General features: G+C 32.5%; 1 protein-coding gene across 1 annotated transcript in view; it reads right to left on the bottom strand.

The window, feature by feature from the left end:
- LOC125073832 overlaps positions 1–26,927 on the bottom strand; it is a 112,289-nt gene that overhangs the window by 36,791 nt on the left and 48,571 nt on the right. The window contains exon 2 of the mRNA XM_047684941.1: positions 4,558–4,725. Within this exon, the coding sequence (XP_047540897.1) occupies positions 4,558–4,721 (164 nt within the window). The 5' untranslated portion in view covers positions 4,722–4,725. The remainder of the gene's footprint in view (positions 1–4,557; positions 4,726–26,927) is intronic.

Raw genomic sequence — 26,927 nt, 5'->3', positions numbered from 1 at the left:
ATATTTTATTATAATACAAAAAAAATATTTCTCATTGTAATTAATATTATATTTTATCTTTTTATTAAATAGTCAGGACTATTTTTATTTAATTTATGGCAACCCTAACCTTAACATGAACGTAATTATATTTAAACACGACCACGTTCTAGCTTTACTGGATATTAAAGTTCTCGTCTCATCAATTTTAAAGTCGTTTAAAACTTTAGCTATCAATTACTTAAAGGCGAGTGAAAGGCGAGTTAAAAAAACTATTTGCTTTATAATAAACTAAGTTGACCATCCTTCTTTAGGTTTTCTTAATCTTAATTATCAAGTATATGTTTTTGACTAAAAAAATTTTCAAGGAAAACAACTGGCAACATTAGGGTCAATGAAAAAGAAAAAAGTCTTACTTGGTGGTAGGGCTTTGTGCAAGCCCGTCTGGGTAGGTACCACCCACTCATCAGATATTCTACCGCCTAATAACAGTACTCTGTATTGTTGTGTTCCGGTTAGGTTAGGTTAGTTCCCAAGGTTGGTGGCGCATAGGTGATGTAAGGAATGGTTAATATTTCTTACAGCGCCTTTGTCTATGGGCGGTGGTGACCACTTACCATCAGGTGGCCCATATGCTCGTTCGCCAACCAATGCCATAAAAAATAATAATAATAATTCTGAAGTTTCGTTTGTTTGTAAAATAATACATGCAGAGGTTAGTTTGTTAGAAAGAAAAACAAAATCCAATCGATTCTAAATTTAATCGGACGCTACGTAACTATTGAGGTTCGTTTCGGTGTTCTCGTCGTTTCGCTCAGTACGTTCGAAATTCTAAACTGTTCATAACTTTACACTTAATTTAATCATGAACAAAGTTTTGATATTCTGTTTTTGAACGATATCTATATGTACATTATAAATGCGAAAATAATTTATATGGTTTACGCTTTCACGTTTCAATCAATGAACCGAAGTTGATGAAATTTTCTATGAAGTAAACTGAATCTCAAAAAAGAGCATGGAATGATTTTTTTATTCCTATAACCTATGACCGCAAAATGCGTGGTAATTTTCGTACATTATACTAGCAAAAGCAATAGTGTCGTGTAATCGGTAAGCGCTCACTGCTGATCCTAAACTGTTAATACTTTCAATTATTTTTATTTTAATTTCAATTATATTAAATTGAAAAAAAAAAATGTCAGCGGCCACGTCTTCCAAGAAGACGACAAGCTCGAAGTCCAGCGAAGATCTGCTGATGTTTAATAAAAATATAAAATAACGCCACATTTTATAAAAATAAAATGTAAAAAAGGCATGGGCAACTGTGAGCCCGTGGATGTTGTAAATTAAATAAAAAAAAAACTGTTAATACTAACATTTATTTTTATTAGAATATGTCTCAGAAATATGTATTTGTAAAACCCAGTCTATAGAATTAATAATTAGCAACTCTAGCCCCTAAACTAGGAAGCCTTAGGGGCCAGTGTCTTCTCAAATAGTGTTCCATTGTATTATAGCTATATTAGTTATGTTATAAAAGATTCATATTGAATAAAAATTCATAGGTAAAGAGAAAAAAATACATAAAAATTTGAATTTAACATTTGAAGCGCTTGGCGGATTCGTATGACATTTACCGCGAGTAATCCGTAATATCCACGGTACGGTCGGCATCACCTTTGACTATGAGACTGCCGAAATGGTATCAACGATTCTAATTACGCAACTGCGCTATAAAGGAGCGTAATGTTTTTTGTTTTGGATCTGAGTTTCTTTATTTCACATTTATCTATGATGTATCGTTAAAATCCTGAGAGAGATAAATTCGGTATGGCAGTCGTTATTTTTTTAATTTCCAATTTCTAGTATTATAGTACAATTTGTATTTGTATTATTGGAATATGCCTGCAAGTTTTAATTTCGTATATGACGGCGCCACTGTGTTTTGAGAGTGACAAGAAACGTCAAAAGTGATAATGACATTTGAAATAGTGCGGTTTGACGTTTCTTTACTCTGACGCAACTTTTGTGCGTACTGATCATAATCCATTTGCATCTCGCGGAAGCAAGACGTGCCTGGTGGAGCGTCATTACTTTAATATAATACTGATAGGGCTTTACTGTTCATATTTTGTTGAAACAATTATTTGATATTGTACCCACGATCGCTTGGCAGTCACAGATGGATACAGAAAATAATGATAATTGACTTGCAGTTTATTTCGAAATTCTTAAATAAATCTTTTTATTAGTAATAATAAACACCTTAATCTTTCTCATGAATCACTCCGTACATTAGTAAAAATTTATCAAATCTCGGTGGTCATACAGTGGAGCTTTGTTTTATAATATGTGGAGTTGATCTAACTCTGATGCCACTTCTGTTGTGCCCTGTTCTGTACTAGGCCTATTGATCTGTGCCGGCTTTGTGGCATTCCACTTTATTGGACAATAGCAAATCTATTTCGCGACTCAGATTCACGTTTCCCATTTCTATTTGGATTCCGCCGTTTTAGTTATGATGGTTTGAGCTTAAACACTAAATCGACTTTAATTCAAAACATCCATATTTATATTACGAACTAGATCTCGCCTTAGAGTTTGAAACACCTTGCCGTTTTATGGGTTGGTTGTCTATTATGGGGAATATTAGTATAGATATTAAAAAACTGTAATATATTGTCACTACGGGGTTTTTTTTTTGTTATTTTTATATAATATAATATAAAATGTTAGGCCGACGCAACACAACTGATTAAATTGTGTATATGAAATATATTTTATTTGCTGTACTTTAAATTTGAAAATGTCTTGTCAAATGCAATAAATCCTTTTTTTTTAATAAAACTACTAAAAGTTTTTGGTCATCATAATAATGATTTAATAAAACATTTGCTATTCCACGTGTTGAGGCTACTCTACACTATGCATTGATGTGATTATATTTGAAACGTCTGAAACACGTTGAATATAATGGTAAATGTATAGCGGATTTTACGTGTTGCACGTTAAAACAACCAGCTTTTTTATGATATCGGTAGGCGGGCGAACAAATAGGTCACCTGATGGTAAGTGGTCCCTACCGCCCATAGGCAATGTCGCTGTAAGAAATATTAACCATTCCTTACATCACCAATGCGCCACCAACCTCGGGAACTAAGATGTTATGTCCCTTGTGCCTGTACACTGGCTCACTCACCCTTCAAACCGGAACACAACAATACTCAGTACTGCTGTTTGGCGGTAGAATATCTAATAAGTGGGTGGTACCTACCAAGACGGGCTTGCACATAGCCCTATCACAAGAAGCAATCTTAATACAGTAATAAAATATAGATATCAAGTAATAGAACCGAAGCATAAATTACAACAAGATTTCATCACCGAGCCCTAAATAAATTATAAAAGCACTTGAAAATTCAGCATTGCTTGCCCGAACTTAAAGCCGTGAACTTCGCGTAATGTCTACTCTGTTCATTGAGTTTTAACGGCTATTCGTTACGAAACGTTACATAGCTATATTTACTGATATACTATATATATAATATATGAAGTGCTTTTGTATGTATTATATGTATAAAATATATTTGAAATATAAACAACAAATTAAAATGAATGTTTTTTTTTTTAAATATTAAGTATCATTACTAGAACTAATAACGGTTTTTGCTAGAGCGCTGTTATAAACTTGTACTGTATATAGGGTGGAGTTTTAGAACGAACGTGGTTTGCCAAACCCGAAACTATGAGTATGAAATGTTTTTTTTTTAATGCTATAGGATTCTCACCTGATGGAAAGCGACTTTTACCACTCGTAAACAACTGCAACGTCGGGGGGCTTGCAGACGCGTTGCTGGACTTAGAGAAATGTGTAGGCTCTTTTGTTAAAGTTACCCAAGTCGCATCGGTGTGGAAAAACCCAACGACGAAAGGGGTAATCAAAAAGTGCATCGTTCGATTTTTAAAAATCAATATTAACCAGCTAAGACTCGACTCAGTTGATTTTCCAAAAAAACAATCCCGTTATATTAATCCATTCGATAGCGTTTTAATCAAGTCGGGTCGGAGATATTTTGTTATTGGCCCAACACAGGGCTGCAAGTTGACTAACAAATTGCCCCTTAATCGCAACCGAATGGAATCACTATCGTTGCCGTTCAGTCATTTTCCTATTCTACTAACACAACAATCCAGTTGCGGTCCAGTCGAAGTTTGATCGGAATTCAATGAGGTTCGTATCAGAACAGAATATAAATTAGTGGAATGACAATCAGTTAAGATTAAGCTGAGGTTTATTTTTGTGAGGAATAATCGAAGTTGGATTCGTTTAGTATCGGGAACGTATAATAATATCAGGTTTTGAACCTTGGAATCCACAGACTTATAAACCTCGTTAGTTCAGCCTTAAATAATTTGAAATGTCAAAAAAAAACCGATCAATTATGTAACTTTTTTGTATTATGCCAGCACATTGTAAACTTAGCGAAAGCATGATGACGAGCAACCACCCCCGCGCGTATCACTGATATTTTAGTGGGTATTCCGGCTCATTGTAAATTACAAGTTTAAACTTACCGCCACATAGCTTTCAGTTGGTCACAAGTCGGTTCATCCGGTTTCACGTCACGATCTCTGACCCTCGCTGGACGAGGAGACAGCAATGGTTCCTGGTCTATGCGTTGAGCGATAGCGCACGCGCAAATACACGCGATGAGACCCCAAGTCTGCCACAGAGACATCTTCCTGAAACAAATAGAGATAAATTAGTAACTAAAATATCATAGCATATACAAATCCCACAGTTGAAGAATGGCCTTAGACTTGATAGTTTGGAGATTAATTAACGTTGCCACAGCGGGTTAGAAACGCATGTGGCAGATTTTCATACGATTGCCATAGAGTTCCTGATGGGGCACCTATTTTAAGTGGTCATCACCATCCACCAAGCGCTGCCAAAAATATTAACCATTCCTTATATCGAAAATGTTACATAAGCTTTGGGAACTCAGATGTTATGTCCCTTGTGCCTGTAGTTACACTGACTTACAATTCAAGCCGAAACACATATTTGATGAGATATAACCACACATGATGACCGTAAACCGTGCGCCATTTATTGAATTCACCCACAAAGGCACGCTGATAATTGAACTTCCGTGTTGAATTATCGGCATGCTTTAAGATATATAAACTAAGTTTTTCCCGTCCTAATTTTTACATTAGTCATTACGCATACTAAGACATCAAGTAAGCACAAGGGTCACCCATACTAATGCACGCCAATAATTTGGAAGAACGCGCCTTCGTGTATGAATAGATCAAAAGCCGTCGCTGTTAATTTTGTGATAGAAATTCCTCCTGTATTTATTACACAGGCTCGTTCAACCTTTATAATTCAGCAACATAATACGATATAGTACTGTTAGGTAAAATAGTTATGTATCTGCTGGCATACCTGTCTGAATTCGTAATTTGACCAGAGTGCGATTCTGTAAGAATTTGCTCGCTCGTGAAATGTTGATAACCGACTTACGGCGATACGCCATTTTGATACTTATATCGTATAAGTTTTGTGAACATTATAGTCAATCTCGCATATCAGATTCTGACATTTTCATTCATTGACATCACGTTTGTGTTCTGCGTTGATGTCGTTGTACAGTGTGGTGTCGCGACGATTATTTTTGTTGAGTGTATACAGGTTTTTTGTACATAATAAATAATAAAAAATAATAATTTCTTATAATAATAAGAACTTCGTTCCATCCGGGTGTCCCTTGACACCTCTCAACTTTTTATTATTGATATCAAGTGTGCCAATGTGCCAAAAAGCCGTGACAATGTGTGCACATTGTCACGGCTGGATCCAGATATAAAGGTACTAATGAAAATAAATCTTGGGATTTGGAACCCAATTTGGAATGTAAAAGGTATTTTTAGATTGGTCTCTATTTATGGACATAATTGCAATCATTGTTTTCTAAATCATTCTTTTTTATTATTTAATATTTTTATTTTTTCTATTTTATGTTACGTGTATGTATAGTTTATTAATTGTTAAATGTTCTTGTCTGAAATAAGCTTTTTTTTTTCTCATTTGATTACTTTCGAGTTTTTAGTTTATTATTAGCTCTGATTTCAACCACTAGTTCAATTTAAATAATCTCGTTGCGCTAAATAAGCCGCTTATAGATAAATATTACTAATATACGCACGGCGGTCGAAGCCCTTTTTTTAATATTTTTTATTATTGATAACAATTAAACTTAACCTGAGCTGCTATTAAAAAAAATAGAGAATCATTTGATTAGTCAACTGATTCTCAGCGGAGAACAACAAAAACAACGAAACTGTTCTATCTGTGACTATTTATTAGCTAGACTAGCTGTGCCCGCGACTTCGTACGCGTTTGAATTTAACAAAAAAGTTATTGTTGTAGCCTAAGTTACTCCTTATTACATCAGCTATCTGCCTGTGAAAGTCCCGTTGAAATCGGTCCAGCCGTTCAAGAGATTAGCCGGAACAAACAGACAGACAGATAGGCAGACAAAAATTGAAAAAAAAAATAATTTTGGTATATGTACCGTGTATACTTACATATGAATTTAGTAAAAAGCGGTAATTTTAATATTACAAACAGACACTCCAATTTTATTATATGTGTGTATAGATAAGATATAATTTTACCATATGACTCTGAAGAGCGTAGGTACCAAAAACATTTATACAGCAAACTGTATAATACAAGTATTAACCAAATTAAATACCACCGAAACCGCGAAACCCAGTAGTTAATAAAGTAAATTAATAATGTCGTATCGAATGATATATATGCCTCGTAAATGAGCAGATGCGTGGGAATTGAGGAGGCAAAAAAATTGGAATACTTAGGGACGCGAGTCTTATATTGATTTTCATACGAGACGGAGACCGTGATGAGATCAGAGATTTATAAGAATTTGACATTTAATCTATCTTTGTAATGAATACGAGCGTAATCCTGAATTTATATATGACGTCATGATTCAGTGGATTTGTTAAATAGGCTGTAGGGTCAAATTTTATTTCCGTAATCCAAACAAAGTTATTAAAATATCAATACATAGCTCAAGTGTTAGGTTTTATCAAAAAGTTTTAATATAATGTATAGAGAAATCAATGCAGCTTATTGTTCTGACATGTTTAATTTATTATTTAATTTGCACAGTCATTGGTTACCTATAGCGTCATCGTTTACAACCGACCAATGACTAATCGGGTTAAAGTCAAATTAGTTAATTTGAAGGTAAAGTATATTCTGAATGTTCAATACAGACACAATCTTTTAAGTTGTTAACACATTATTTAAAAAAAGTCTTATATTAATTGTCGCCCGCGGCTTGGCTCGCAAAAGTTCAAGTTTGTTTCGTACCAAATTTCATCAAATGTGTTTCAGTGGTTTGGCCGTAAAAGAGCAGCAACCAGAAAGTCAGACAGACTTTCGTATTTATAATGTTAGTATAGATTAACTATATCATATAAATTATGTCCCGCACGGGGATTTCTTTCGTTTTTAATTGATTACGAAGTTGCTCTTGGTGTTATTTCATTATTTATTTTTGTTTTACACTGCAAACATTCACAAGAGGATCGGAGGAAACTTTCAAAAACGTTTAACACTAAAGTTAAAATAAACTGTTACAAGGAATGTTAGTTTTTCACTTAGTCGGGGAATGTTAGGACCCCACTCAGTTGGGGATTTGAAGTCCTTTGAAGTTTTGCTGATATTCTCAGCAGCAGCTTTGTTGAAGTTAGCGTTGTTTACACTCTTGTGGGTCGGCAAGCACTTTAATCCGTTGTTTCTGCGCCGAACTCTCTCCGGTCGTGCATTATTACTATCCCGTAGGATTATAAGAATAGAGAGAGCACCTGTGTTTAACAACACATTCATGAACATCACCTTCAAGTATGCAGTGACCAAAATCGCTGCATTGTCATCAAAGATTTTGATTTCGTTTCTATAATTTCTAGTACTGCTTTTAAGAATAAAAGAAAAAAGCCGTCTTTATATATGTACAATGTTATTTTATCTTTAAGACAACATTGAGGTTGTCATGGTGTTCATTGATGTTGCTCGTGGATGGACTTTTAATAACTCCAAATAAACTAACTTCAAGCGAGCCCTACGAAACACAATTATGACGATTGCTTGATTAATTTCCATATACTCGGATTAAGTCGGAGTTTATGTGTTATAATTCAATAAAGGAATGAAATTTATTGAAAAATTACGAATAAATCCAACATAATTTCGAATATAAGTTTCAGATAACCCAACATAAAAGTTCAATTGAATATTTTCCAAATATGCTTTCACCAAAATTTCAGTATGAACATTTCCTATAAATCTATTAAAGGCTGTGCTATCTACACAGGCGTTAAGCCCCTTTATCCTTTAGTGACTTCAATAAAGCCGACATTCCGTGTAATCGGATGCCTCGTCGCAAGTTATTGGACGTGTTGCCAAGTTGTAACATGTCCATTGTTATTTAAAGACGTCTATCTGACGTAACGGGAACGTCATATCGGTATTGTTTCATTTTTATTATTCATACCAAATGGTTAAACTTTATTTCCATCTGTTATGAGGAATATTTTATATTACATTATCCACACTACCAACACCATGACCTTGGGGTGTCCAGGAGGAATACGATTCAAATCTTCGCCTCAAAAGCCTTACTTTATGGTTATGTCGTATTTTTGTAGTACTTAAATTTATAAAATAATTAAATAATCAACATATTTTATTGTTCGTGAAGAATTTTATTATGGTATCTAATTTATTGTTATTAGATTTAATTCATCATTCGTTCATTTACTAATATTTCATTCCACTAATTGCTGTGACAATTGGTATAGGGATAATGATTTTCTATTCCTCTTTATGTAATAGACTGATATTCCATAATTTGTGTTCAAAAAAAGTTTATACTGTTCACACTCAACTAAAATATCTATGGACGTCTTATATATGACAAAATAGAGTAATTTTTTGTAAGTATAACATTAATATTTTATGTCGAAAGCGAATCAGTAGGTTAAGTAAAGCATTCAGAATAACGTCTCGTAAATATCGCATGAATAGGTTCGACTGTTGTTAAGGTAATATTTCGTACTCACTCTCTCGCTGAATAGGATGGATGGACGAAAAATCAATACAACCTTCAATAGGTGACAATCGACTATGATCACAGATTAAGATATAAAATTATTACTAATTAAAAACTTAAATTCAGCTTTGCTGTTTGACTATTAATAAAACACTAGATAAAAACCCGGCTTCGCTCGGGTAAAATAAATAAAACTAAACAAATATAAATATACTAACTACCGTATTCTTTATCGCACGAAATTATTATTTGGAAAACACTTTCTGAACGCACCCGTAAACGTCAAACATGGCCGCCCGTTGTACTGTCATGTCATTGAATTTCATGGATTTTGGTTATATGTTATCGATTAAAAAATCATTATTTTTTAACTATCTATAATTGTGGATAGGTTTCGAAACTAAATGCACTAAATAATTTACAAAATAGTTTTCTAAATACAGTACCAATAATGTCACACAAGATACATATTTCAATGTAATGTTTTATTAATAAAACAAAAAATGGAATGTCATATAAAATTCTTTACGTAACACCTTGTAAACAAAACACTTCAAAGAGTTTTATTAATAAATCGATTGAGCGGAATAATGTAAAGAAACAAAGTAAATGGGCGTCGAGCGCGTCAAGCAATATTTACTTTCGTAAAAACGAATATCACTTTGAGAGAAGACTTATTGGAAGACTGCTATTGTTGTAAAGAATCAAGTAAATATTTGTTTGTCCTAAAACGTTTTGAACATGCATCAAAGTTTTTTTTTAACATTAATTTATTGCTGAAGTGATGTAACAACAAACTTCGGTAATCAGTAAAAGTTCGTAAATACTTAAGAATAACAAAGGCATTCCCGAGTTTAATCTCTGAATGGAATTTGAAATTATATGGGACTTTTTCTCTTGTAAATTATGATACCGATTGATTTTTGCCTGTAGTCTTGTTACTAAGGCTTTGACACTATTTTATTTTAAGAATGTTTTCAATTTTTCATAGGAATTCACTATTTGCAAATTTTTATTCGATCTAGCCAAAAATATTTTTGACTAAACTTTTGATCAAGTTTTCGAAAATTGATATTTACTTAACTTTAAATACTTATATACCAGAACTTAACGGATTGACGTAATGGACGACCTTGACCCATCTAATGGTTGACATTATATGAAGTGCAGTCTAAAAACAGTGCACGTTTGATATGAAGCAATATCGGAAGGTCACTGTGAGCGTTGTTGAATCAGTGGGCGTCGTGTTTGAACTACTGAGTGCTCTGAATATCACTCATGCAATACTCAATAAAGTGATATCAAACAGTATTTCGAGCAGTGGCAAAAAAAAGTAACTCCCACTAGCTATTGGTGTTAAAATTCGAATAGTATAAAGGTGAAAGTTTGTATGTATGGATGTTTGTTACTTTTTCATGCAAAGATTACTGAATGGATTTTAATGAAACTTTCCAATTATGTTAAATAAGTATAATACTAGGCTACAATTTATAAAGATGTTGTGTGATTTGTCCAAAATATACGGATAGTTTTTTTTATGGTATCAGTAGGCTGTCTGTTACCTCTTCACGCTTTAAGCGCTGAACCGATTTAGATGTAATTTTGTATAGATTCACTATCTATTGATTGTTGCAGGGAAATATATAGGCATTTTTTAATTTATTGCACAGGAAAAACCGGATGTTCAGCTAGTTTGATATAAATATAAGTGCTATTGATAAGATAAATCACAGCTACGTTTAAAGCTCAATGTTGTTGACACCTTTAAAGACGTTTCACTTTGAATGTTACCCACATCAGTTATTAATTTAAAATGCTTAGTGATAAGTTGATGGTGTAACTTTTTCGATAAATAAGTAAAATCTTTTTTTTAATGGCATTGGTTGGCGGACGAGCATATGTCAACATTGCCCATAAACATTGGCGCTGTAAGAAATATTATCCCTTACAGCACCAATGCTTCGCCAATCTTGGGAACTTAATTATCTCCCTAGTGGCTGTAGTTACGTTTCAAATTGGAACACAATAATGCCGAGTAATGCTGCTTGGCACAAAATAATGACTGGTTGGTATCTAACTGGAGGGCCCTCCCACAAAGCGCTACCAAGTAGCAAACTTGAACATAAACACAAATCAACATAGAAGCCCATCCAGGCCTAAATGAAACCCAACCACCAAAATCAAAATACACTTTATTCAAGTAGGCTTTTATATGCACTTTTGAATCATTTAACAAACTATATTAAGTGAAGCTACCATTATTAAAAACATAAATTAATAATGCCGAAGTTAGTTTAATGTATTCATTATATTGCCGTTTATATCATTTTAAATATCACTATTATATCGAACACGAAAATAATATATAATTAGTAGTAAAATATATGGGAAATGGAATATCGGCCGTAAATAACAAAATATCAAGTATTGTTCATTATTGTGTATATTCGTAATTTTCGTTTGAGGTAATATATTGTATTGACTAAAACTGGATTTAAAATTGTAGGTACAAGTTTATATTTTCGGCTTAAAGCCTGATTATCAATTGAAATCTCATGTAAAAAAAATAAAAATTTTTTGTTAATATATGTAAAGGTTGTCTGGAAGATATCTAGGCTTATTTTTAACTGTTTTTTTTAATGTGGTGTAGAAAAAAGAGTTTTTTTATCTATTTAATTTAATCGCCGGAAATAAGTAACGATAGAGTTTCTTGACTGTAGACTTAACTCTAGTAACGTTCCGTTTAATCCTAAGAGACTATTCAAAAGCTTGAATAAAGTATATTTAGATTTATATTCAGACCAGTTATTCAGAATTCGGGCTTAGCTTTTTTTCATGTGTTTTGTTTTCAAAGAAATCGTAATTGAAGGCGAGACTGCAATGCATACCTCGACACTGCAAACAGATTTTTCAACCGAAGATGTTTTTAAAAACATACGACTGGAAATTTATTTTAAGTTGTACACTTTTACGATACTGTAAGTGCAAAAGGTCGTATCTAAAATGATACCATTATGTATATATAATACGTACCTATTTTACAGCACATCATTTAACTGGTTCTCATTGTGAGTTTTAATTTAATATTAATAGTTCTTCTATTTAATATCAATCATTACATAACTAACATAAATAACATTTATAAGAATAAAAGTTAAAACTTCAAGTGTTAAAAATGAGTAAAACCAATTCCACCTAAAATTCAAAATAGCCGCTAACGCATCGTCGGAATTTGATAACCATTTTGAATTTAGATTACCAGTTAAAGGTTAGAGCAATACATTGTAAATTTGCCGACAGGAGTTGTTGCAAAGTAAAGTAGTATGACGTTATTAATACACATTAATTTGTTACTTAACTTCGATCACAGATATTTGAATAAGCGCATGTATGACTGCGAATTAACTTCTACGCGTCGCGTCGCTGCGCAATGTAGCGAGTACGCTCTCGTAGACGCGGTCTTGCGCGCTACGCTTTGCACCTCCGTCCGCTTTAACGCTCTCCAAGGCCAGGCGTTTATTTATTTTAGACTTTGTTTCTATGTATGCAATGTTAGTAATTGCTTGGCAGTGTAACAGCCCTGCGCTTCGCTAGACAAGCAGAGAATGGTAATATGCTGTACAATTGCTATGTAACTTTACAAAAAAATGTGTAAAGTTATATAAACATTACATAGACAAATTCTTATTTTAAATATCTTTGTATAAAATATTAAAGTAAAATAATGATAAATCATTATAATGATAAGAGTAATACTCTTTCATTTAAATTGTTTTAAAATATGTATTGAATGAGCTGTATATAAAAGTATTCAATAACAAAAATATCATCAACGAATAGTATTAATATTTTATCTGAATTAATTGAATTCCATAGTTGTATGATTTGATTGATAACAATAACAAAAGGTATTAAATGAAATGTATATATATTTCTCGATTTGTATTTTAATCTTGTTGGATTTAAGTTTCATAAATCAATTAAAAAAATTGACAATGTTATATATTGAGTTATATCAATCCGGAAAGAAGTATCGAAAGGGCTTAAGTGTTGTTTATGTTTTCGGATTTTAAAAAACCTATTTGAATGATATTTCGAAGCTGTTACATAGTATTTGTGATATATTATATGTTTATAATTGTAGAGCTAAAGTTTATTTCGGTAATGAACTATCAACAAATATGTTTTTCAAGTTTCATGGGATACCCGGTTGGAACGAAGTTGCTTCCGGTATATATTATTGTCTATTAAATGCCAGAACCAATAGAAAATTTATAAAGTTTGAGAATATATTAATGATAATATGTTTACTTAAAATCCGGAGCGGATTAAAACAAAAACAAAAAATATAAGTTTAAACAATTGTATGTTAAATCGTGTTTAATTGAAATAGACAGAGAGATAGAGAAGGAAAGGTCATCTGGGGGGGGGGGGTTCATAACGCTTTTTCCTTATGTGACGTTTTCACTCTACTGTAAGTTACGTTAAAGAACTTAATTCCAATAATATCATACTAAATAAAATGTAAAATATTTTATTGAAGTGAAAATTATTTAAATTCGTTGTTATTTGAAACTCGATGAAACGGAAATGCACCACAACAAACAGACAAACAAAAAATTTACATAAATATTAAGATCCACATCTGCCGTGTGTGAATTGCGCACACAGACTTTTTGTTCGAAGTTTGTTTTATTTCAAACTGAACCTGCGGATCTACCCGTGCGAAATTAATTAAACTTTACCTATATACATAACATAACATATATATAACACATACCATCCAAAAAATTTGTCTATAAAATCTTATTGCATCAAAATCTGCACCAAAATTACGAATCAATACGAATCAATTTACCAGTGAAATATTATTGTCTTCATAATGGGAAATAAGATTTAAATTTTGTATGGGTAACACTCGTTATGTCAAAGTTATAAACAAAAGCAAGTTTTTTTTTTAAATTGTTAAAAATGACAAGGTATCATTCAGTTGAGCCTCATCTTTTGAATCAATTTGTCTTATATTTTTGTCAGCAATGAATGACATCGAAATTTCGACCAATCCACCTTTAATAAATGGATAAAATACTTAAAATAATTAATACATTAATAACTTTGGAATTATTGTTTGATTTTAATGTAGTTATTTACAATTGATTGAAAGACATTTTTAATATTTTTTAATTAAAAAATATTAATTGATCTTAAGTTTTTGCCCGTTTAATGCCTAAATTAAAAAGCAGATCGCGTGAGTTTTGGCAGAAGTCCTGCACTCTTAAGTTCACGCTTGCTCGTGTACTGCCTAACACATCATAAATAAACATAGTAAATTTTAAAAATGACTTATCATAATTAAAACGCTAAACTATAACTATATAGTTTAGTGTTAGTAACGTCCACATGCAACAATGAGTTTGACTCGCAGTCCGATGTTTAATCCCATCTCCGTTTTGACGTATAGATACAATCTTATTCAATAGCGTTGAGCCTATCTTCAGCCGGATATAACCAGTGCAAGCCGGATATTGCCACAGGACAGAACCCGTCCGGCTTCGCACGACTTCGATAAGCCTTTGTATTGATGAAAAATGGCTTAAAACTTTAGCTATCGAGAACAGCTAAGACGCTATGAAAGTAGAATAATGACAGGAAAAAGTGATTTTTTATTATTTTCTTTCAACGGTTTAGTTTACTCGACTAACATGATAAATTTATGATATATTTAATTGTTTCAGCTCCTCAGATACTTATCTTATCTGTGATACGAACCAATTATTCACTCACAAAGGCGCCTCTACGTTAAATTATCGGTATACAAAACAAATATAACCTCATTTTTATTTTGTTCGCCTACTTTTTACTTGCATTAGTCATCTTACGCACACTAAGGCATCTGAATATATACACTACACAGTATTAAAATATTAATTATACTAATGCAATAATAGTCGGTATTGTAATGACAAATCTTGTCGTTAAATTTGATATTTGCTCGTATATAGGCTACGATGTTGTATTAAATCCAGCATTGTCGATTTGCCTTGCAAAATACGCCGAACTATAATGAAAATTGGTAAATGTGTCAAGCTCGGTATAAATCCATTAATTTAATTCGCAGATGTAATTTTATTAAGAAACTTGGCTATAAATTATTTTTACTTTACAGTATAGGTAGGCCACCCTGAGGTGATCACTACCAAACATAGACATTAGCGCTGTCAGAAATATTAAGCATTTCTTACATCACCAATGCGCCACCAACCTTCGGTTCTGACACTGGCTGACTCATAATTTCACACACACTTTAAGCCGGAACACACAAATACTAAATATTGTTGTTTGGCGGTAGTATACCTGATGAGTGGGTGGTACATACCCAGACGGGCTTGTACAAAGTTCTACCACCAATAAAATCGTCTGCTCTAGATGAAATCGATTCGAGATTGCTTTAGCGATAATTTATGAATTTAGTAAATTGACGCTTAAGACTCAACAGCCTTAAATTAAGAAAATTATCTCGGAAAGTCTTGCTCAAACGATCCAAACCTAAATAAATTATAACCAATTATAACCAATAGTCGTCAAATTATTATCAATGTTTCATTCATTGGGCCACGTTGGCTCCAAAAACATTAATAATATCTGATATTTCATTTACCATTTTGAACGAGTTCCAATTAATGTAAAGTTTCAAACATGAAAGTTGGAAATCCACTAAAATCAGGCCTCACATAATCGAATAACGTGAGGTATATTGCTTATAATTCAAATAGGCTTTGATGATAGTAAACTAAACATCGCCCGGAATTATAGCACCTATCAAAGATTTGTTTTGGAACCTCTGCTCGATTTTTTTTTTATTTAAATGTTATTAAAAAAATGATATTCTTAGAAATTGCTTTACAGTTTCAACTATAAAGGGAATTTGTAAAGATTTTGAATTTGTTTGAAGATTGTCTTTTATGTTGGTTAATGAAAAAAAAATGTCAATAGATCTTTATAGTCAGTTTAGTGCATGAAGAAGCGCCCCACTGTTATCTGCGAAAGTAAACGCGTTTTGTGGAAGTTCAACCCAAGCATCAATCTCTAGTCGACCATTGCTCGATGTACATGGCTATATATTGAGCTATCGGTGAAGTTGCTCTAATACTTTTTTATTATTTTTTTTATTTATCATCAAAACTGGGTACTGGATAAACTTTTTTTGATAAAACTAGGCAGACAAGTGAATAGTGCCATCTGATGGCCAGTGGTCACGACCAGCCATAGCCATTATCGTTGTAAGAAATATTAACCATTCCTTACATCGTCAATGCCTGTAGTGGTTACATTGGTTTACTCATCCTTCAAACTGAAGCACAACAATACTGGGTACTGCTGTTTAGCTGTAGTATATCTGATGAGTGGATTGTACCTACCTAGACGGGTTTACACAAAACCCTATCGCAAAGTAAAAAAACATCCAATCCTTCAAAATACCCAGTAGTAGTATTGAATAAGGCGGCTTACTTTATATCTTTATGTATTACGTACTGAACTGTAGCATCGTCATCAAAACAAATTTGTTCTATCCAGAATATTTATAGTCTAAGTTTATCTCGGATATAAATTACAAGTAAAAAAAACTTTCATTTTAAAATAAATATTATTACAAAACAGTTATAAAAATTATTGCTCATTCAATGAATAACATCTTTAATTGAAATATTGTTAATGTAGTAGAGCATATTTCCAGTTGAATATGAATCTTTTCTGTCATTTAACTTAGTCTAACCATACACTCGGAGTGTAGTAATAGAACTTATCCTATAGCAGCTAACACTATACATTTGCACTATAGATTGGGAAATAGAGTGCGAAACGTCAAACGTCGTGGATTGAATTGTCAATACGATATTTTATTAACGGAGATTTGTTGAGATTTGGATAACTAAAAATCCGACACGACCAAATACATTAAAGAACCTCAACGCGATTAAAATCTTAAGTGTTTTTTTTTATGGTCTCAATTATATCATTTCTTCTACAAGATTATCTAACAGTCATACTTTATTATCTGTGGCCTAGAATTCCAAGTTTTATTCAGCTTTTACGCCCCATATGATAAGGGAAATAATGTTATACAGCATCGATAATTATTAAAAAATGGTTGTTTTTATTATTAATAATGATTATTTATATGGTTAGATAGACTTTCAAAACTAACAAGGCGTCACAAAAATAGTGGCCAACAATTAAAAACTACTACAGTAGTATGACGTTAGGCGATTGTCAAGAGCAGCTGTCACGCACACCAAGATAATAAAGTTGGCACGTTTGTTTAAGTTCTTTCGTAGTGTGTAACTCGATCTAGATATATATAATAACCTATTAAATATATACAATGGAATTGGTATCAAGGGTATGGAATGAGAAGCGTATTAATACACTAGTTTCATATCATATTATTTGAACGTTTGAAGTGAAAATACTTAAGTCGTGGGCAGATGCATGAGCCTTTTTTCTTGGTACTCATCGAATCAACTGCAGTTGAAAGAGCAGCTATTTCAGTCAACCATTGAATTTCAAAGTCATTTTCGGTGGAATTCTTTGAATATAATCTGTGTAATAGTTTTACATTCCATAAATGAATTGCTAGATAGAACCCCTTTAAAAATAAACGATGTAGAATAATTAATTATTAGAAGATAAATCTTTTTATTCCGAATCAAAAGTTTCAATACCAAAAAGTGGTAAAAATATAGCGCCATTAATTACTTTTCTCGTTTGTCTAGCACAGCTAAATGTCAGTTCCAGCTGACGCTCATAGTTTTTTATGTCACGCGAAATTATGCGACACAGCTTTTAAATCTTAATTTTATCGATATTTTAAATTTTCTTTGTATAAATCTTCATTGAAGACTAAAATTAACATTTTTCTGACTTTTTAGTGAATGTCATTTTATATATTATTTAATTTTTAAGTATTTCTATCTATACTCAACCCTGGTACATAGGTACCACTTGTTTTGCAGTTATGGTAACGATAAATAGCAATTTGATCACATTTTGCGTATATTTAAATAGCATATACTTGGTGGTAGGACTTTGTGCAAGGCCGTTTGGGCATGTACCATCCACTCATCAGATATTCTGCATCCAGACAGCAATAGATACTTGAGTGTTTTTGTATTCCGGTTTGAAGGGTGAATGGATCTAACGCGTTTAATTCGTCAAATACGTCAAATTAAAAGTTGTATTAAAACAATTTCATTCAACGTCTGGATGGATTTAAAAATAAAAATAAAATCTTCCTTTCTTAATGTTATCCTGCCTGCTTTACATTTAACCCACGTCCTTGGCTAAATTAAAACTCAAGCCATTAACAATTCCTCAGTAAATTAGAAGTGTAATTAGTGTTTGGGGACGTTAGTAACATCTGGAAACGTCATTAGGCTGATTCGTAGTATATAGACTTTGAAACACTACTAAGTTTTACTCTTAAGAAAGTGCCAGTATAAGTTATTCGAATACATCAAAAGATAATAGCTTAATAACAAATCGAAATTCAAATTGTTTAAAATTAATAAGTTTCCCATTGAAATTACCTCATATATTTTTTTTAATGTGTCAATTATATTGTCAAGTCAAAATATTTCATGCAATTAACGTCATATTAGATATGAATCATATCTTAGGCAAAAGGTAAACGACTTTTATAAAAAAATATAATCTATATTTGGCCGTCGTTAATAGATCGAAGGTAAAAAAGATGACATCAAAATTCCCCTTGAGGGAGGCATTCCACTATGTCTAAAATAAATGTAAATAGTGTTATAAATGATCTAAAAATAAAAAGAATTTCTGTAATATTTTCTTTCAATATTTTAGACTACCTGATGAAAACATAACACATATATGGATATTGATTGTGTGTATTATTATTTATGTAAAGTGCAATCAAAATCACAAATTCGTGCATTGATTATATTACTTATTATGATTTCTTCGCTTTAATCTTACGAAGTCTATGTTTCTCTTGTTTTGATATATGTATAATGTTAGCATGTACCTTTTTTTAATAAATAAATAAATGCAAAACTTTATTATTTATTTTGGAAACAAACTATCATAACAAAACTGTTTTTTTAACAAATTTTATTTTCGTAATCAAATATATGAAAAACAAATCAATCAAGTTTCCACTTAAAATAGATACGGAATGACAACTTAAAATAAAAAAAGTATATAAAGCTAGTAACTATAATAAGGTTTTCATAAATTAATAAAAATATAATTGAAATCACAAATTTTTGAGTTAAATGTATCTCATTTTTGTGATAGTAACTTTGTTGTAATTGTGCTGTTGTTTAATATGTATGATCTGATATGAATAGAAAACCTGAACCATGAGTGACGACAATAACCCTGGCAACCACCGTTGACTTTCCATGTGATCATAATACTTACATCCTATGCTCGGCGGTTATCTTCGGCGGCGTATCTTCAACTCTAATTGGTGGAACTCTAATGTGGTGGTAGAATAACCTCAATATTTCCTCCTCGAGATGAGAACCAACGATGAGAAATTTATAAATTATTTTCTAACTCTTAAAACGCAATTATAAACTGTTATCACGGAATCCAGTCAGTCCATTGCAACTTTACAAATCACCTGAAGTCGCTGAAAGAGTGAATGAAGCGAAACATCCACTAAACCTGACGAATAGCTATTGTTCCTAGGTCTCGTGTTTCGCAAAATGAGTTTTTATAAGGCTTCGTGTAAAATGTTCGATTTTTGAACGGTTTTTTTTTTTAAATATTACTTTAAGTTTCTTGCTCTAATGGAAAATATGACTGAGGAAAAAGTGTAATTATTAAGTATTTAGCCAGTCCTTATCGGCTGAATTTATATTCCGAGCTGGTTGAAATTTAATCTATCACATTGATTAAAAACTCTCCTGTTTTTATGCTGATTAAAAATGTAGACGATTTTTAATAAATAATTACAAGGAGATTTAAAGTAGTTTTTATGCTGAAAGAAAGTTTTTCGAACATTCACGTTCGTAGTTATACATACGAACACCGACGCATTCTTCCTCCATTCTCTTTAAAACCACAGAATCGCATTCTGGAAACTTCGAAACGTGGATTTGTCAAAAGTTTTAGCGTTCCGAGATCGAATCGACTACAGCAACTAAATGGGAACTTAAATAATCGTTTTAAATTTGGTAGGGACTGAATTATAACTGATTTTAAAGCGTTTTTTTCCACAGAAGTAGGATATCGCAATTTCACCACAACCCATGAGTTTGTGTTGTGTAAACAGTAATGTAGCAGCCTGTAAATGTCCCACTGCTGGGTTAAGGCCATCTCTTTCTTTTGAGGAGAAGTTTTGGAGATTATTCCACCACGTGCTCTAATGCGGATAGTTGGATACATCGGGCAAAATTTCATTGAAATTAGACACAGGCAGGTTTCCTCCGCGCACATGAATTATAATCACAACATAAGTACATGAAAATTCAGTGATGCTTGTCTGGGCTTGAACCCCCATTGCACACTAGATCATGTTGGTATCGTACACCCATCGAGAGGTAGGCGGTCGTGTTGAAAAAAAATTAGTTAGAGTTCTTCGTACCAGCTGTAAAAGTTTGTCAACGTCTGGACACGTATACTTAACGATATTATTATATTTATTATATACTGATTAAAGCAAAGAAAGTATTTTAAATCCATTTTTTTTCTTTGACTGATGTATGGTTTTGCTGTAATAAGGATTCAGTGTGTAACAAACCCAAGAGGCATGACATTTTAGTTTTATAGTTGACGGCTAGTTGACTAATCATCTAAGGGATAATGGTTTTTTTACAATGGTACCAGATCTTGAGTCACTAGGCAGTGATGTCCACCTACCATCTAGTAGAGCTTTTGCGGTTAATCTTCAATGTTATATAAAAAAGTCGAGTATAGTTGTAAAAAATGAAGGTGTAAATTATTTCTCAATGTGAACGAAACTTAAGGTTAACAATAAATTCCGAAAGGCGTTCTTGCGATACAATTTCCCGCGTCCAACAAACTACTAGTAGTGTGATGTTTTTAATTTTCTTATTAAAGCACATCTAAATTTATATTTCTGTATATATGTTTGTTTGTACATGCGAATATGTAAACTGTGTTTCTATATAATCATTTATTTTTCTTTTGAACACCTATTAAATCTTTCTTGAACTTACTGAGGTTAGCTGGTAGACAACCTATTTAGCAATCTGTAATTTTTTAACAATAATAATAGTAAAATAAATAATGTAAGAATATAAATAAAAAATAAATAACAACATTCAAATAAATAATGAAATAAGTAAACGACAAATGAATGAAAAAATCACGCCATATTTTGTGAAACGTAAACGTGTTTAAAAATAGTTCACCGTGTCATTCGTTTGGTTTCCGTTCAATTCGTTCAAATATTGTTTCATCTTACCATTCCGTGACTAGTAATGAACAGTTAAAAGTAACGTTGATTCAGCGACGATGTTTTTATTCCTGAGAAAACGTAACTTTGTTTCAACAAGTTTATGTATGTATGTAGTATGGATGGGCTTGTTTCAAGCACACACAAGTAAAGATTCAATCTGCATTGGTGACTGACGTTAGTGTTTGAAATATTTCTTAGTGTGAAATAACTAATAATAAACAAAAAAAAAATACTAATTAGATAATATTTGTTAGTTTAACGTGGTGGTGCTTGCTTTCGTAAGTGAACAGATTTATACCGCAAACATGGATTACAATGGAACATGTTGATGTATCGAAGGCTATATGCGGGGATATATAGCTATATATATAATATAAATACTAAATTCACTGCAGTTAAAAAGAAAATTGATTATAAAATAATATACTGTGACTATAGTTCGGGAATTGTTTAAAATATTAACGAAGTCCCCATCGTTAAGACGAAATTAATGCATAATTTCGTCTTAACGATGGGGATTAATATTGTCTTGTTGCTTTACCTAGATTCTAAGTAAACTCTTTGATGAAGAAACGTTCCAATTCAAGATTTAATAAATAAATAGCTATAAAAATGTTATAAATTGAAATTATCGAACCGGCAGCTAGCGCTTCCCGCGTTCCCACACCCCGCGTCGGTCTTAGCGACTCCGCGCAGGAGTCGGTGTTCGGTTCATCCCGCACCCCGCTCCTACGTAATTACAAGGTTAGGCAGTCCGATCTTGTCACCCGACAGGTGTGCGTAATATAATTCTCTCCCGCGTCTTGCTGAATAATACGAATACCAAATAACAATTAATCTTTAATTAATTATCAATTTAGAACGCTATATACCTCATATAAATCTCTATAAGTTTTATTAGTGTCTGTGGGTTGGAACATTTCAGCACAACACGGTCCTTTTATTCCCGACTGGTTCACGCACGTTGAGCCCGATTTGAATTGCAAACACAAATATGCACTTGAAAACCAAATAGTGTGTCGTGATCTGAACTCGCGACCTTATGATTGCGTTCTATTGTATCTTTGCATTACATATACATAATTTACCGCTAAGCAGTACTTCATATTGTTGGGTTCCAATTTGAAGATCGAAAGGGCCAATGTCATTATTGTAACAAGGGATAGAACATCTTAATCACCAAGGTTGTTGGCGCATTGGCGATGTTGGGTATGGTATTAACCATGGCCAATGCACCACCAACTATACTAATATTAGAAATGGAAAAGTAATGCTTCTGTCTGTTGCTCTTTCACGGCAAACTACTAAACTGAATTTGATGGAATTTGGTTTGAAGTAAGTTTGAACTCCAAGGAAGGATATAGAGTTATAATATCAAACACTTGACGGTCTCTTAAAAAAAGGGGGGCGCCCGTTACCAGGAGCCCAGCGCCATTAAATAGCTTAGTTGTAGATTTATCATACCATAGAAATGCTAACGCAGGATTTTTATTCTGTATAATTTTTATATATTAATAAATCACTTTTGTCTCAGATCTGCTTGTTAACACACGAATTAATATTTTTGTGAAATAAATAATTAATGATTAAATAAATAATTTTTTGAAAAAAAAGCATTTTTCTGATCGTCCGAATATAACTCGCCTTGGGCGAAAATATGTATTAAATATGGTTAAAACTATTAATAATTTACTATGTACTGGCTCATTTGCTAGTTATCTTATGTTTTTAACATTAACATTAGCCTTAGCCAGCAGCCTGTAAATTTCCCACTGCTGGGCTAAGGCCTCCTCTCCCTTTGAGGAGAAGGTTTGGAGCATATTCTTCTACGCTGCTCCAATGCGGTTTGGTGAAAAACACATGTGGCAGAATTTCGTTGAAATTAGACACATGCAGGTTTCCTCACGATGTTTTCCTTCACCGCTGAGCACGAGACGAATTATAAACACAAAGTAAGCATATGAAATTCAGTGGTGCTTGCCTGGGTTTGAATCCGAAATCATCGGTTAAGAAGCACGCGTTCTAGCCACTGGGCCATCTCGACTCGTTAGCTTATGTATTTCGAGTAATTCACTGTCACTTAAATAGTCTAATTTTATAGCGGTTATATTATGTAATAAGTTGTATGTATATTGGTTTCGCAGTTTTTCATTATAAGTTTTAAGTAACGTCTCCTTATTTATTGGTCTAGTTGTTTCAAATAAGTAAATTATCCAGATTAATTGTATTCGGTAAGAGTTTTCAACTATACTAATAGAAGCTAAAAATATCGATGTCATTTGAACGCATTTTGATGCGATAATTCGACATAATACTATTCAAAGTCACAATATTGTACAAATGTGATTTTACTAGCTTCAATGAATTTGAATTGAAGTAATTTTTTTTAATATACAAACCAAAATATTTGTAAAATCTTTGACTAATCTATACTAATATTATAAATACGATAGTTATTGTGTTTGTCTGTTTGTTACGCTTTCACGGCTGCACCACGGAATCCAGTTTGATGAAATTTGTTATGTAGCAAACATGAAATATAAGTCACATTTGAATAACGTTTTTTGTATAAGACAGTCGTTTTTTGAGGAAGGATTAATTAAAACCAAGTTATGACTTTATGGTCGTATCAGTAAACAGAATCGTATAAGGTTTTATATTTAGACTTTAATATTATAAATGTAATATTTAAAAATATTACAACTGCGAAATAGCTCGGTCTGTTTGTCTGTTAAGCATTCTACGCTAAATCTAATTTTAATGATACACCACTCCTAAAATTTTCTACTACAAATGCGAAAACACAATAATGTGAACTCAGGGTAGTTTACATGGACCGATTGTATTAAACTCTTAAGAGCTATGTAAGCTTTACCAAAAAAGATTTGTAGCAATATCTCTAATAACAATAGAATTGTTACATAAATTTTGGTAATGTTTTATATTAGCGTAAGATTTCAAGATGGGAACCATAATTTTCTATATATTGTCGTTTGCAGTTAGTTTTTTTTTTTAATTCAGCGAGGGTAGGTGAAGTTAAACGGCGCGTGAAATCGTCGAGGCGAGCACTCTGAATAACGAGGTCCAATTTTAAGACAAGGTTAAACCTCATCTGAGAATATGATTCCGTATTTATTTGATTGGTGAAAAAATTCTGATGAAGTTTTCTATAGAAACTTGAAATGTTGATCTAGAAAATCTGTTTTTACTTGGTGGTAGGACTTTGTGCAAGCCTGTCTGGTTAGCAACTATCCACTCTACCACATAAGTACTCAGTATTGTAGTGTTCCGGTTTGAAGGGTGAGTGAGCCAGTGTAACAACAGGCACAAGGGACATAATCATCATCTTAGATCCCAGGGTTGTTGGCGCATTGGTGATGATAAGGACTGATTCAAATTTGGAAAAGTGTATTAGCAACAGTGTCTTGGTCAGCTTTTTCCCTATATGAAAATCAATGCTAATTCCTTATGCATAAATGCACAACTGATGCAATTGAAATTTAGAAAACCCCAAAGAAAATATGTCCTTAGTAAACTTTTTAAGAGGATACCACTTAAGTTCGGTTGAGAAAGCAACAAATACCAATTGAACATTGATGTGAAGACGACGTTATTGGTGTGGATCTAGTGAGATAGTTTGGGCATGTTGAGGAAATGACGGTCGTTCTATAGGCAACTCAAGATACTGAAAAAAGGGGAAATATAGTTGAGCTTAACCAAATTAAGGAACAAGACTAAAAGAACGGTTCATAGATATACCAGAATGATAGGTTCTTTAGTTGAAAGAAAATTGCGTGAAGAATAACTCATCTTTAATGTATTATCGTATTAGAATTATTTGTTATGATATTTCTAAGAAATACATTAGTCTATACAACTATTATTGCACCGGTTTTTATGGGTACGCCACTCCGAGTTCGATGTATAAACAGTTCATTAGTTTTCTATATTGTCTTGGGTCTTGGTGTATGTGGTACCGTCGTTACTTCTGATTTTCCATAACACAAATGCTTTAGCTACTTATATTGGGATCAGAGTAATGTATGTGATGTTGTCAAATATTTTTTTATTATTTATTTATTATAAATGTGAAAGTAACTCTGTCTGTCTGTCGCTCTTTCACTACCAAACCAATGTACCGAAATAGATGATATTTGGTACGAAGCAAACTTGAACTCCAAGGAAGGACATTGGTTATTTTTTTGCCTAACACGTCATGACAACCAACTCCCTAAAACGCGAGCAAAGCCGCAGGCGACAACTAGTGATGTATAAGTAAGTATATTCTACATTACTACTCAAATTTAATTTGTTATTTTTTTAATTACAAGATTATTATTCAGCATGTATGTCAGTTTTAGGGAACCCTAAGTATGTGGACGAAATTACTTCAGTCAACCGCACGCCTTCTGACTTCGGTATATGTTTTCCGGTCGACCCTTCTTTTACGAATTTATATTTTATTTATGTATCAACTTATTTTCTTCATTGGTAACAAATATTAAGTGTTACGTGAACTATTTCTTTAAAGAAAAAAAATCCTTATTTAGTGTTTGATAAACTATTGCAAAATAAAAAAAAAATTGCCGTATATTTTTTGTTCTCTATAGGTATATTAATTTTGATTTATGTTAAAAATATATTATCAAGTATTTAAAAAAAAATGTCGTGTATATCAAGTATTTGTGATTCTTAAGAAATTACCGTCCCATTTTATGCTTAATTTGTGTTTATAAATCACTTCAGAGTTGAAGGAAAAAGTTTGACAAAAAGAAAAATGCGAGGAAACCTGCATTTGTCAAGAGTTTACCCACACGTGTCTAAACCAACTCACACTTCAGAAGCGTAGAGGAAAACGCCCCAAATATTCTCACGTAGAGATGAGGGTTTTGCCCAGTATCGGGACTTTAGGCACAAACATGACTGAGATAAAATCCACATCCTTCGTGTGAGATTCTGTACCAGCGATTCAGTTAATGCAGCTCGAAAATTCTTTTAAATATCAAAATACATATAGTCTGAGATATGCTAAATATATACGGTAATTCTTAGCTGGAAAATTAAATTAAGTTATTTTCAGTAAAATAACCCGACGGTAAACACATTATGCAAAACGTACGATCCAAGTACCGCCATATTTGTTTGGTACCGCTTTAATTTAATATTACGGTATGAAATTTTATGAAACTAATTAGATATTATATTGTTCTGTTTGCACATATAATAAGCAAATAAAGTATATTTACAGACATGCGATATATTAAAAATTAAGTGTAATTTCCTTTTTTTACATTTTTTTGTCTAATCATCTTCCGCGGCTCGCTCGCGTTTTACTG

The sequence above is a fragment of the Vanessa atalanta genome, chromosome 25 (genome assembly GCF_905147765.1).
Source record: "Vanessa atalanta chromosome 25, ilVanAtal1.2, whole genome shotgun sequence".
Taxonomy (NCBI): Eukaryota; Metazoa; Arthropoda; class Insecta; order Lepidoptera; family Nymphalidae; genus Vanessa; species Vanessa atalanta.
This window is presented reverse-complemented; position numbering and strand designations above follow the sequence as displayed.